Source organism: Bubalus kerabau, chromosome 5 (assembly GCF_029407905.1).
Source record: "Bubalus kerabau isolate K-KA32 ecotype Philippines breed swamp buffalo chromosome 5, PCC_UOA_SB_1v2, whole genome shotgun sequence".
Classification (NCBI taxonomy): domain Eukaryota; kingdom Metazoa; phylum Chordata; class Mammalia; order Artiodactyla; family Bovidae; genus Bubalus; species Bubalus kerabau.
In genome coordinates this window covers 87,382,904-87,397,226 of record NC_073628.1, presented here as the reverse complement: position 1 = coordinate 87,397,226, position 14,323 = coordinate 87,382,904, and the positions used below count along the sequence as shown (strand labels likewise).

Genomic DNA, 14,323 nt, shown 5'->3' with positions numbered 1-14,323 from the left:
CCCCGCGCACGCCGGCCTTGGCAGCACCGCCCCAGGGAAAAGCCACGCCCCTTCCGCGGCCGGGCGCGCCCCTCCCGTGCGAACTCAGAACGGAAAGGATGGGGGCGGGGTTTCGAGCGCGCTTCAACCTCAACGCCCCGCCCACCAGCCCTTTCTCGGGCTTTTCAAACTGGAGAGGCGGGGAGGTACGTGCCAGTGCGTCAGACTACAACTCCCGGCAGCGCTCTGGTCAAAGTGGTGTATTCCGGTGATTTGGTGTCTGCCATCTGCACGTTTCAGTTTGTGAAAAATGCTTGTTTTTAAGTTCTTTCTTAATATGCTTTTATTAAGGAATGAGATAGTGTATACAAAATACGAAGGGTGGAATTTCAAAATACAAATGGGATGAAATTGGAACATACTATAGATTTAGAGTTGGAAAGTAAAGGTCTGAAAGAACAGATGCGAACGGGCATCAGAAAAGGGCAAACTCGAATGTAAAGCAGTAATGTAGAGGTCATTAGGCCTGAAAATCTATAGAATACGTAGAGTCCTATACCTTCTTATTAGAATTAAATGCCGATATCATTATAGTGTATGCCAGAATACAGTAACAACCATATGAGGTAGGTAATACTATCTTATCCTTATTTTACAGGATTTAAAAGTTAACTACCTCTAGTGAGGAGTGAATTGGTACCTAGATGGTCAGTCCAGAGCCCAGGTGCTTTCTGTAGTGTTTAATGTTTCAGTTGCCATTAGATTCCCAAGTATACTATAAAAATAAAGCTCATTTTAAACGGGATCAGGAAGCCCCGAAGGGGAAAGCTCTCATGCGGGTACCACTCCGAGCAGATTGCCTAACAAGGAAGAAGGAAGATAAGAATATTACTTTTCTTCTAGGATAAAGGAAGACATTTTTCATATAGGAATTTTATCTCCTGCTTTTAAAAAATGGAAGGCAGTTTCCTCCTTTGCCCCAGCAACAATGCTCTAACCTTTGAAATCTTTTTGTCACTTTAGTTAAATGAATAGTTAAATATTATTTTATAATGATCTGTGACCCAATTTAGTCACGTCCAAATTTTTTGATATTTGTGAAAAACTTCCTCCAAATCAAGCTATAAGTGAAGTCTTTTTGACCTTAAACTAACTTTGGGATTTTTTTAGAGGGCCTCTGGAGCATCTCAGAGGATCTGTTCTCTCTGTTTATAAAAAGGGAGATACTAAACTAATTGGACTTATTTGGAAATTACATGGGAAGCATTGTCAAGTAAATAATACTAAGCCTTCTTTATATTGCATCTGTATAGGTATGTGTTATAAATGCTTCATAAATATAACATTCCTTGAAATCTGATATTTCTGGTGTATTATTACATTCATAAGGGCTTCCAAGGTGGTACTAGTGGTAAAGAACTTGCCTGCCAGTGCAGGAGACATGTTCTACCCCTCGATTGGGAAAAGTCCCTGGAGGAAGACACAGTAACTCACTTCAGTATCCTTGCCTGGAGAATCGCATGTACAGAGGAGCCTGGTGGGCTACAGTCCATAGGATCACAAAGTGTCAGACACAACTTAGCACACACACACATGCACCATTCATAATTCTAGTTATTATTTTATAATGTGTGTCATCAGATCAGATCAGTCGCTCAGTCGTGTCCGACTCTTTGCGACCCCATGAATCGCAGCACGCCAGGCCTCCCTGTCCATCACCAACACCTGGAGTTCACTCAGACTCACGTCCATCGAGTCAGTGATGCCATCCAGCCATCTCATCCTCTGTCGTCCCCTTCTCCTCCTGCCCCCAATCCCTCCCAGCATCAGAGTCTTTTCCAATGAGTCAACTCTTCGCATGAGGTGGCCAAAGTACTGGAGTTTCAGCTTTAGCATCATTCCTTCCAAAGAAATCCCAGGGCTGATCTTCTTCAGAATGCACTGGTTGGATCTCCTTGCAGTCTGAGGGACTCTCAAGAGTCTTCTCCAACACCACAGTTCAAAAGCATCAATTCTTCGGTGCTCAGCCTTCTTCACAGTCCAACTCTCACATCCATACATGACCACAGGAAAAACCATAGCCTTGACTAGACGAACCTTTGTTGGCAAAGTAATGTCTCTGCTTTTGAATATGCTATCTAGGTTGGTCATCACTTTCCTTCCAAGGAGTAAGCATCTTTTAATTTCATGGCTGGAGTCACCATCTGCAGTGATTTTGGAGCCCAGAAAAATAAAGTCTGACACTGTTTCCAGTGTTTCCCAGTCTATTTCCCATGAAGTGATGGGACCGGATGCCATGATCTTCGTTTTCTGAATGTTGAGCTTTAAGCCAACTTTTTCACTCTCCACTTTCACTTTCATCAAGAGGCTTTTGAGTTCCTCTTCACTTTCTGCCTAAGGGTGGTGTCATCTGCATATCTGAGGTTATTGATATTTCTCCCGGCAATCTTGATTCCAGCTTGTGTTTCTTCCAGTCCAGCATTTCTCATGATGTACTCTGCATATAAGTTAAATAAACAGGGTGACAATATACAGCCTTGACGAACTCCTTTTCCTATTTGGAACCAGTCTGTTGTTCCATGTCCAGTTCTAACTGTTGCTTCCTGACCTGCATACAAATTTCTCAAGAGGCAGATCAGGTGGTCTGGTGTTCCCATCTCTTGAAGAATTTTCCACAGTTGATTGTGATCCACACAGTCAAAGGCTTTGGCATAGTCAATAAAGCAGAAATAGATGTTTTTCTGGAACTCTCTTGCTTTTTCCATGATCCAGCGGATGTTGGCAATTTGATCTCTGGTTCCTCTGCCTTTTCTAAAACCAGCTTGAACATCAGGAAGTTCACGGTTCACATATTGCTGAAGCCTGGCTTGGAGAATTTTGAGCATTCCTTTACTAGCGTGTGAGATGAGTGCCATTGTGCGGTAGTTTGAGCATTCTTTGGCATTGCCTTTCTTTGGGATTGGAATGAAAACTGACCTTTTCCAGTCCTGTGGCCACTGCTGAGTTTTCCAATTGCTGGCATATTGAGTGCAGCACTTTCACAGCATCACCTTTCAGGATTTGAAATAGCTCAGCTGGAATTCCATCACCTCCACTAGCTTTGTTCATAGTGATGCTTTCTAAGGCCCACTTGACTTCACATTCCAGGATGTCTGGCTCTAGGTCAGTGATCACACCATTGTGATTATCTGGGTCATGAAGATCTTTTTTGTACAGTTCTTCTGTGTATTCTTGCCACCTCTTCTTAATATCTTCTGCTTCCATTAGGTCCATACCATTTCTGTCCTTTATCGAGCTCATCTTTGCATGAAATGTTCCTTTGGTATCTCTGATTTTCTTGAAGAGATCCCTAGTCTTTCCCATTCTGTTTTCCTCTATTTCTTTGCATTGATTGCTGAAGAAGGCTTTCTTACCTCTTCTTGCTATTCTTTGGAACTCTGCATTCAGATGTTTATATCTTTCCTTTTCTCCTTTGCTTTTCACTTCTCTTCTTTTCACAGCTATTTGTAAGGCCTCCCCAGACAGCCATTTTGCTTTTTTGCATTTCTTTTCTATGGGAATGGTCTTGATCCCTGTCTCCTGTACAATGTCATGAACCTCATTCCATAGTTCATCAGGCACTCTATCTATCAGATCTAGGCCCTTAAATCTATTTCTCACTTCCACTGTATAATCATAAGGGATTTGATTTAGGTCATACCTGAATGGTCTAGTGGTTTTCCCTACTTTCTTCAATTTAAGTCTGAATTTGGCAATAAGGAGTTCATGGTCTGAGCCACAGTCAGCTCCTGGTCTTGTTTTTGCTGACTGTATAGAGCTTCTGCACCTTTGGCTGCAAAGAATATAATCAATCTGATTTCGGTGTTGACCATCTGGTGATGTCCATGTATAGAGTCTTCTCTTGTGTTGTTGGAAGAGGGTGTTTGCTATGACCAGTGCATTTTCTTGGCAAAACTCTATTAATCTTTGCCCTGCTTCATTCTGTATTCCAAGGCCAAATTTGCCTGTTACTCCAGGTGTTTCTTGACTTACTACTTTTGCATTCCAGTCCCCTATAATGAAAAGGACATCTTTTTTGGGTGTTAATTCTAAAAGGTCTTGTACTTACCAAATTCCCTTGTCCATTCTACTATAATGAGCTCTTATTGGACCTCTAATAAGGGACATTTAAGTCTTTTGTCACCGTAGAGAGTTACGGTTTTACTCTGATGCTTTGCAAAAATATTCCTATAAAAATGCTTCATCTTTAAGGAGAATCATGGAAAAGACCCCCCCCCCAAATAATTAGAATGCAGATTTCTGATAACTTTAAGATCATAACACTGAACTAGGTAAAAACTTATAAAGCTTTAATGGAAAACTGATTGATTCATAAAGCCGCTAACCCAAGATCAACAAGAATTACAGGAGACTGAATGAACAAATAAGAATGACTATAAGTCATGATTTTTTTATGCTGGTTCCCTAATGTTCTACTTTTCCTGAATGAAGTCTTTTAGAGGATGATTATAATCTTTATGACTTCTTATGCTAGTCTCCTAATTTTTACTTTTCCACATTTAAGGAAATTTTTCTCTTAAGCATCTGTCACTTACAGTAGTTGTAAACAAAGATGAAATATTCATTGTTTCCTACCTGATCCCTTCAGAATTTGGGAACTCTTAAATATTCTTTTCCTGACAGAACAGTTAGTTATTTACATGAATTCAGTGAGAACCTGTTCTTATAACAGTATACAACAGGAAATATTAACTACATTGCCAAGGCTTTGGCTGGAATGTCGTATTTGAGAGAGAGATATATAGATATGACCAATTTTAAGGAATTGCTTGGAAAAACTAAGCCTAGCACCTTGCTTGTAAGGTTCCAGCACAGTAATCTTAAAAAGAAGTTATATGGTCAATCACTATACTTGCTACATTTATGTAAATAATCAGGCCAAATATAATACAAACAAATTAGTTTTACTATGATTTTTTTGATAAAAGGGAGAAAATTATGGCGAGAGAAATTATGTTTGCATCTCTGTAGATATTAGATTCTTGTCCTGTTAATTTTCTTTAAAGTTTTGTTATATGCTTATAAGCTGGACTAGATCCTAAAGTCTTTTTTCCTCAAATATCTGATTACAAATCTCCAAATTAACATTTCCAACTTTTTCCAACCCTTCTGGTTTGGAATCAATAAGAATAAAATTTGTGAATTTCCTTGGACACAAAGGTCCTCACTACCCAGATGCACCAAAACACCTGAAACTTGAACTTTGGGTAAACATCTCACAAGGAAATGGCAACCCACTCCAGTAAATCTGCCTGGGAAATCCCATGGACAGAGGAGCCTGGCAACCTACAGTCCTTGGGGTTGCAAGAGTCCAGCACGACTTAGCGACTAAACAACAATAAACCATCTCACAGCTAAAGAAGACTCCACCTGGCATCCCATCCTATAACAAGCTCTGAAGACCACTGAATCAAACTGACCAGGAACTGCAGTAGATAACAGCTGAAGGACACATCTTTTTTTCCCAAGATGACTGGACCAGACTTGTGTAAGTTTTTCCTCTATTTTTATTGCCTTATCCTCTCCCTCTTCTTGGAAAGACAGTGCTTTTGTCCACATTTTCAATCTGCTACAAAAGGGGGAAACTTACCTAATTGTTGGGTTTGCCCCTAGAGACATCAATCTATTCACAGCAGTGGTGATCCTTTCGTCCATCCTGTAACACATTTTTTCACTTGTCCCAAGCACTATTGCTAATTTCACTCATCAATCACTTGACATCAGCTGCAGAGTAAAACATTTGAAGCTTCCCATTCATTCACCTCTTAAAAGAAGCCTATTTGACTCTGAGTCTGCCTCCACAGGGAGAGACTTTCTCCTCTAGGTCAGAATAAGTTCCAATGAAAGCATGATTCAAACTCCCTAACACTAGGAGAGCTAGTCAATTCCACAGCCAAAGCATAGCAGCCCAGCAACGATCACCTGACTCATTAGCTAAAGTAGTTTTGGAAAATTGCATATCCCCTCATTACCTACTTGCTAAACAAGAAGGCATTTTTTTTCGGTAGCAAATACTACCTGTTACACATAGTTAAATGCCTCTGGAGAGATTAAAAACTCAATCATAAAGATCAGGAAAGTAGCCCATTGGTTACAATAAATTTCACCTGATGATCCCTACTTTTTTTTGTTTTTGTTTGTTTTAAACCTATGTAGTATCACCTTTAAATTTGGGCTCCCGGTTTAGAACCGTAATACAAACTGAATTTATATTACTCTTAACTCTGCTTTGCATAATCATTTTTGTGCTCGTTAAACCTTTGTAAGAATAACATATACCCAGTGTAACTGAGCAGGACCCTATGAGGCCTTCTGGGGTAGATCTCACCCTTGCATGTCCTCCACTTGCCTTCCCTAAGTTCCAAAGAATAAATTTAATCATAGAAGTGAGAAAATGCACAAAGAAAGAAAAACAATCAAGTAAGACAAAATAAACAGTTTAGCCATAAAGTCAAGAATCTTTAGCTCCTCCTCAAGTGCTATAGCTAATATTCTGAGCTATATCCCTTTGAGTTTTTCTGCAGCTAATGAAATCCCCTCCAAGTGGATGAAGTTAGCTATATGTTGCTCATAAGCACATAGAAACCAAGCCAGTTGGGAACCAAAAGATGAATGATGTTGACTCCCAATTAGCTTACCACCAACCAATCAGAAGAATTTCCATGAGCTGAGCATGCACCCCACAGCTCCCCTCCCTCAGCTTATCTTTAAAGACCTTTCCCTGAAAACCATCAGGAAGTTCGGGTCTTTTAAGCACCAGCTGCCTAGACTCCTTGTTTGGTGCCCTGCAATAAGCACTACACTTACCTCCACCACAATCGGGTGTCAGTAGATTAGCTTTATTGTGCATGGGTGAGTAGACCCAAGTTCGCTAGGGTGGTAATAGCCTACCAGTTCAAGATGATCTCTGGTGTTTATGGCCTTGATAAGATATAGACTTTAGATAGGAAATGCCTGATACTTATCCCTCCTACTTTTCTTTGTTCCTCAAATGTGGCCTCAATGATTTCCAATCTGCACTTTCCCTTTGACATGGGGCACAGCCACCAATAAATCTCCTCTCTGGCACCGAGGACCAAAACCTCTAGATCTGGAAAACCTGACTCTTGGTCAAGCATGCTCTCAAAGGAAGATGGTGACGAAAGGGGGAAATATGAAAAGAAAGGAACAGTCATCTTCAATGGAATCAGAAAGCCCTAAAGAGGGAGTGCTCACCCACCTGCCACTTGTTGCAATCTGCATAACCAGCCGCAAGAAGGAAGAAAAGAATGTTAATTTTTTTCTGGTATAAGGGAGGACATTGTTTGGTTTTTTTTTTCATTTTTCCTTTTATTTTATTTTTAAACTTTACAATATTGTATTGGTTTTGCCAAACATCAAAATGAGTCCTCCACAGGTACACATGTGTTCCCCATCCTGAACCCTCCTCCCTCCTCCTTCCCCATACCATCCCTCTGGGTCGTCCCAGTGCACCAGCCCCAAGCATCCAGTATCGTGCATCGAACCTGGACTGGCGACTTGTTCCATATATGATATTATATGTATTTCAATGCCATTCTCCCAAATCATCCCACCCTCTCCCTCTCCCACAGAGTCCAAAAGACTGTTCTATACATTAGTGTCTCTTTTGCTGTCTCATATACAGGGTTATTGTTACCATCTTTCTAAATTCCATATATATGCGTTAGTATACTGTATTGGTGTTTTTCTTTCTGGCTTACTTCGCTCTGTATAATAGGCTCCAGTTTCATCCACCTCATTAGAACTGATTCAAATGTATTCTTTTTAATGGCTGAGTAATACTCCATTGTGTATATGTACCACAGCTTTCTTATCCATTCATCTGCTGATGGACATCTAGGTTGCTTCCATGTCCTGGCTATTATAAACAGTGCTGCAATGAACATTGGGGTACACGTGTCTCTTTCCCTTCTGGTTTCCTCAGTGTGTATGCCCAGCAGTGGGATTGCTGGGTCATAAGGCAGTTCTATTCCAGTTTTTTAAGGAATCTCCACACTGTTCTCCATAGTGGCTGTACTAGTTTGCATTCCCACCAACAGTGTAAGAGGGTTCCCTTTTCTGCACACCCTCTCCAGCATTTATTGCTTGTAGACTTTTGGATCGCAGCCATTCTGACTGGCAGGACATTGTTCACAGAGCAATTTTATCTCCTGCTTTAAAAAACAAATGATTTATTTTGGGGGGCGTGTCAAGTCTTAATTGCAGCACGCAAGATCTTCATTGTGTCAAGTGGATTTTTTGTTGTGGTGTGTGTGCTCTTTAGTTGTGGTGATCAAGCTTAGTTGCTCCAAGGCATGTGGGATCTTAGTTCCCCTACCAGGGATCGAAACCACATCCCCTGCATTGCAAGGCAGTTCTTAATCCCTATCTCCTGCTCTTAAAAAAGGAAAGAAAATCCCTCCCTCACCAAGAAAAAATGCATTAACTCCCACTTGCATCCAGTGAGAAACTGCCACAGCAAGTTATGGTGAATCATGGGTAACTCTAGAGAACAAAGAGGGTTTTGCTTTTGTTAGGTTTTAGAAGGAAATTCGGACAAGGCAATGGCACCCCACTCCAGCACTCTTGCCTGGAAAATCCCATGAACGGAGGAGCCTGGTAGGCTGCAGTCCATGGGGTCGTGAAGAGTCAGACACGACTGAGTGACTTCCCTTTCACTTTTCACTTTCCTGCATTGGAGAAGGAAATGGCAACCCACTCCAGTGTTCTTGCCTGGAGAATCCCAGGGACAGTGGAGCCTGGTGGGCTGCCATCTATGGGGTCACACAGAGTCGGACACGACTGAAGTGACTTAGCAGCAGCAGCAGAAGGAAATTGCTAGAGTTGTTTTGAACAAACATTCATTGGAGAAGAGCCAGTTTAGAGCTGGCAACCTCATAAAACCCAAGGGTTGAGACCAAAGAATAGTTTTCAGAGTTCCAAACTTAACCTTTGCACCCAGGACTTAAAGCTCTTTTGCCACCTGAGCATTAAGTTTTAAAATATTTCAGGATACAGTTAGTCCCTTACATATGAACCTTCAGGTTGTGAACTTTCCAAGTTATGAACACGCATTCCCATGTCTGATCACACAAGTTAGTTCATGTGTCTGGCATACATTGTCATGTACATGCAAATCCTCTGCGAGTGGTTGTGCTTTTGTGTCCTTTACAGTACTCTATAGAGTACAGTAGACAGTATCTTTATTTCAAGTCCAGGATGTCTGGAAGCAAGAGTGAAAGCAGCGGTGATGTAGCTAGAACTGCTAGTAAAGAGCTGTTGCATTCCCAGGTGGCGCTAGTGGTAAAGAATCTGCCTGCTACAGCAGGAGACATAAGACATGTCTGGGTCATATTCCTGTCTTCCTGGGTCAGGAAGATCTCCTGGAGGAGGGCATGGCAACCCACTTCAGTTGCCACTCTTGCCTGTAGAATCCCCACGAACAAAGGAGCCTGGTGGGCTACAGTCCATGAGGTCACAAAGAGTCAGACACAACTGAAGCGATTTAACGTGCACTGTACTTCTCAAGGTACCTTCAGATGAGATCAGTCACTCAGTCGTGTCCGACTCTTTGCGACCCCATGAATTGCAGCACGCCAGGCCTCCCTGTCCATCACCAACTCCCGGAGTTCACTCAGACTCACATCCATCGAGTCAGTGATGCCATCCAGCCATCTCATCCTCTGTCGTCCCCTTCTCCTCTTGCCCCCAATCCCTCCCAGCATCAGAGTCTTTTCCAATGAGTCAACTCTTCGCATGAGGTGGCCAAAGTACTGGAGTTTCAGCTTTAGCATCATTCCTTCCAAAGAAATCCCAGGGCTGATCTCCTTCAGAATGCACTGGTTGGATCTCCTTGCAGTCTGAGGGACTCTCAAGAGTCTTCTCCAACACCACAGTTCAAAAGCATCAATTCTTCGGTGCTCAGCCTTCTTCACAGTCCAACTCTCACATCCATACATGACCACAGGAAAAACCATAGCCTTGACTAGACGAACCTTTGTTGGCAAAGTAATGTCTCTGCTTTTGAATATGCTATCTAGGTTGGTCATCACTTTCCTTCCAAGGAGTAAGCATCCTTTAATTTCATGGCTGCAGTCACCATCTGCAGTGATTTTGGAGCCCAGAAAAATAAAGTCTGACACTGTTTCCAGTGTTTCCCAATCTATTTCCCATGAAGTGATGGGACCGGATGCCATGATCTTCGTTTTCTGAATGTTGAGCTTTAAGCCAACTTTTTCACTCTCCACTTTCACTTTCATCAAGAGGCTTTTGAGTTCCTCTTCACTTTCTGCCTAAGGGTGGTGTCATCTGCATATCTGAGGTTATTGATATTTCTCCCGGCAATCTTGATTCCAGCTTGTGTTTCTTCCAGTCCAGCATTTCTCATGATGTACTCTGCATATAAGTTAAATAAACAGGGTGACAATATACAGCCTTGACGAACTCCTTTTCCTATTTGGAACCAGTCTGTTGTTCCATGTCCAGTTCTAACTGTTGCTTCCTGACCTGCATACAAATTTCTCAAGAGGCAGATCAGGTGGTCTGGTGTTCCCATCTCTTGAAGAATTTTCCACAGTTGATTGTGATCCACACAGTCAAAGGCTTTGGCATAGTCAATAAAGCAGAAATAGATGTTTTTCTGGAACTCTCTTGCTTTTTCCATGATCACGGTTCACATATTGCTGAAGCCTGGCTTGGAGAATTTTGAGCATTCCTTTACTAGCGTGTGAGATGAGTGCCATTGTGCGGTAGTTTGAGCATTCTTTGGCGTTGCCTTTCTTTGGGATTGGAATGAAAACTGACCTTTTCCAGTCCTGTGGCCACTGCTGAGTTTTCCAAATTTGCTGGCATATTGAGTGAAGCACTTTCACAGCATCATCTTTCAGGATTTGGAATAGCTCCACTGGAATTCCATCACCTCCACTAGCTTTGTTCATAGTGATGCTTTCTAAGGCCCACTTGACTTCACATTCCAGGATGTCTGGCTCTAGGTCAGTGATCACACCATTGTGATTATCTGGGTCATGAAGATCTTTTTTGTACAGTTCTTCTGTGTATTCTTGCCACCTCTTCTTAATATCTTCTGCTTCCATTAGGTCCATACCATTTCTGTCCTTTATCGAGCTCATCTTTGCATGAAATGTTCCTTTGGTATCTCTGATTTTCTTGAAGAGATCCCTTTTCTTTCCCATTCTGTTGTTTTCCTCTATTTCTTTGCATTGATTGCTGAAGAAGGCTTTCTTACCTCTTCTTGCTATTCTTTGGAACTCTGCATTCAGATGTTTATATCTTTCCTTTTCTCCTTTGCTTTTCACTTCTCTTCTTTTCACAGCTATTTGTAAGGCCTCCCCAGACAGCCATTTTGCTTTTTTGCATTTCTTTTCCATGGGGATGGTCTTGATCCCTGTCTCCTGTACAATGTTACAAACCTCATTCCATAGTTCATCAGGCACTCTATCAGATCTAGTCCCTTAAATCTATTTCTCAATTCCACTGTATAATCATAAGGGATTTGATTTAGGTCATACTTTACTGTAATATTAAAAATTATTTCTTTATTTTTAATGTTTGCTTATTTTTTTATGTATTCTTTCATGTGAAAAGTATTATAAACCTATTACATCACAACCTGTCCTTTGGCATAGGGAGATAAGACCCTACTCTGGACACTGTTCCTGGCCCACTGACCACAGATTTGTTAATTCAGATAACTGCTCCAAGGGTCACAAAAGAAGCAGAAAACTCACCCTACCTGTCTACTCTCCTCACTGAGGTAGCTCCTATGATGGACAGACTCCCCAGACTTCTGTTCCTCCACCCCAATCCACCCTAGACTTTTCTAGATGCAGAGGGGAGTCTTCTAGAATATTGGCAACAGTTTCACAGTTCAGTTTAGTTAGGAACAGTCCTCCAAGACAGCCCCAGAGCCTCCACAGGGGTTCAGGCCAGAGGTGGGCATCCTGAGATTCTGGGAGGCACTGGAGCCTGTGTCCACGCACAGCCCTTGGTGCAGATGAGCTTGTAAAGTGTTCTAACTCCAGAATCTCTGCCTCCATGAACCCACAGACCTGAACTCCATCTTCTGCCTCCTCAGGGTGTGGAGGACGCAGAGTCGCAGGCCTGGAGACTCGTTCTCCTAGGGCTCCAGGGCTCCAGGGTGCCCTAACTTTGCATGTGGGGCTCTACACCTTCCCAAATCACCCCAGCCAGCAAGACAGGGCACTAGGCAGTGGGGTTTGGCTGCTTGGTATTGACTTTCTCTAGAAGATCTAGGCTTTAGCCACCTTTGTTCCCAAGCCCTGAGTAAATGAAGAGAAAATGAGGGCCTTGTGAAGTGTAAGAAGGCCTGAAAGGGCAGCCAGTAAAGGGAACTGGGTAATGTACTACTAGGCTTCAGCCTCAGGGGAGCAAAGACAAAGGGGTGCCCCCAGGAAAGGCTTTTGAAGCCCCCCTCCCTTCTCAGATCATACCACTGCTCTGCTTCTCCCAACAGCATGAGTGTGACTCTATCCCTGTGGGCCAGGCTGGGGTGCAGATGGGCAGTGCCTGCTGGGAACTTGACTGCCAGGAGCACAGATGGCACTATGCCCAGCAACTAGGGAGCTAGTAATAGTGACTCTTTCGACACCATCAGTGAGACAAGGCTGGCAAGCACTGGGGAGTTCCCCACTCCCAGCCCATATTTTTCATGATTCCCAAAATCTGCTGGGGGCACTGCTTAGGGGAAAAAAACTCCTGTACTGCAGGCAGTCACCCACCAAGAACAGCAATAAGGTCTGTTGCTTTCGTCTAGACTCTGTCTTCCAGGAGGGGTCCTGGGGGCTTCCTGTGCTGAGGGGGAGATTAGTCAAAGAGCTCTGCCTGGGAAACTGCTAAATATTTGAGTCAGGGGTCAGACTTAGAAAGAGGATTGCAGAAAAGAGTGAATATTAAAGCAGAAACTTTAAACCGCCCTTTCCCTACCCTCAGGCTCTCAGAGATAGCAATTAAGTTTAACTGAAAAGTGAAAGTCGCTCAGTTGTGTCCAACTCTTTGCAACCCCATGATCTATTCAGTCCAAGGAATTCTCGAGGCCAGAATACTGGAGTGGGTAGCCTTTTCCTTCTCCAGGGGATCTTCCCAACCCAGGCATCGAATGAAGTTCTACTCACATTGCAGGCAGATTCTTTACCAGCTAAGCCACAAGGGAAGCCCAAAAATACTGGAGTGGGTAGCCTATCCCTTCGCCAGTGGATCTTCCCGACCCAGGAATCGAACCAGGGTCTCCTGCATTGCAGGCGAATTCTTTACCAACTGAGATATCAGAAAAGCCCCAAGTTTAACTGAAATGGGTTCCTTAGTAGGATGTGCCTTAGTAGGATGTGAACTTGGCTGTTGTTGGCTCCCAGGGATTCTCTGCGTCTGGATTTCCTATTTCTTGTTCTTGAAAACATCGCCCCTCCCCTGGCTTCCTAAAGACATGTTGCAGATATTAAACTGTGGACGGGGTTTTCTGCATTAGTCTGTGTTCTTATCTGAATCAAAAGTCAAACGAGATTCCCCTAAACACGCCTCTGATTCCTCACTGAGCAGAATGAAGTGGCCATGATCGGACAGGACTGGAAATGGGACCCCCTAACTTTCCCCCTCACAGCTCAGGTGTGTGCATGCTAAATTGCTTTAGTTGTATCCGACTCTGGGAGACGCTATGGACTGCAGCGCACCAGACTCCTCTGTCCATGGGATTCTCCAGGCAAGGATACTGGAGTGGTAGCCATGCCTTCCTCCAGGAAATCTTTCCCACCCAGGGATTGAACCCATGTCTTATGTCTCCTGAATTAGCAGGTGGGTTCTTTACCACTAGGGCCACCTGGGACACCTCACAGCTCACGTTAAGACTGGGCTTTGGAAGCAGTTCTCGGGAGTGCCGTGTGCCTCTCACGCCCTGCTCTCCAGCTCTACCGGGGGGAACTCAGCAGAAAGGGACCTAGGGCCCGTGTCCCCATAGGAGAGGAGACCTTTCCTCCCCACGAGGCGGGGTGAAACCTGGCAGGTATCGGCGGCTCTTCCTGAGCGGCTGATATCTGACAAGAAAGATGCTGTCAGCCGTGCTGCCAGAGGCCACTGCACTGTGTGGAAGGAGATCCCTATCCCGCGCTGGACTGAACCCAAGAGCTGGTGAGCAGATCATGTGCCCTTGGCACCTGCAGATCAATGCATTCTTAACAGTACTCTTGGAGTATATCCTGGAGAATTCCATGGACAGAGGAGCTTGGCTGGCTACAGTTCATGGGGTCGCAAAGAG

The 14,323-nt window shown here is 43.4% G+C and overlaps 1 protein-coding gene across 4 annotated transcripts; it reads right to left on the bottom strand.

Annotated features, from left to right (window-relative positions):
- Positions 1 to 323: 323 nt before the first annotated feature.
- Positions 324 to 7,088, bottom strand: LOC129652959 (craniofacial development protein 2-like). Of its 4 annotated transcripts, none has more exons than XM_055582103.1 (3): positions 5,460 to 5,613; positions 3,680 to 4,031; positions 324 to 839 (listed from the first exon to the last, which is right to left on the bottom strand). In XM_055582103.1, the coding sequence occupies exons 1-3, from the start codon at positions 5,596 to 5,598 to the stop codon at positions 785 to 787; spliced, it is 546 nt and encodes a 181-aa protein (XP_055438078.1). In that variant the 5' UTR covers positions 5,599 to 5,613; the 3' UTR covers positions 324 to 784. The 4 variants fall into 4 exon arrangements, 2 of the variants coding, with proteins under 2 accessions (XP_055438078.1, XP_055438077.1); XR_008714871.1 differs by lacking the exons at positions 324 to 839; positions 5,460 to 5,613 and adding exons at positions 5,630 to 5,695; positions 6,678 to 7,088 and having other exon boundaries at positions 2,472 to 4,031; XR_008714870.1 differs by lacking the exons at positions 324 to 839; positions 5,460 to 5,613 and adding an exon at positions 5,630 to 6,667 and having other exon boundaries at positions 2,472 to 4,031.
- Positions 7,089 to 14,323: the final 7,235 nt, after the last annotated feature.

Coding starts and splice junctions, on each gene's coding strand:
- LOC129652959 (XM_055582102.1), bottom strand. CDS start 5,598: ATGTGGACAAAAGCACTGTCTTTCCAAGAAGAGGGAGAGGATAAGGCA. Junction 4,032..5,459: donor GTTATCTACTGCAGTTCCTG/GTCAGTTTGATT, acceptor TTTTCATTATAG/GGGACTGGAATGCAAAAGTA.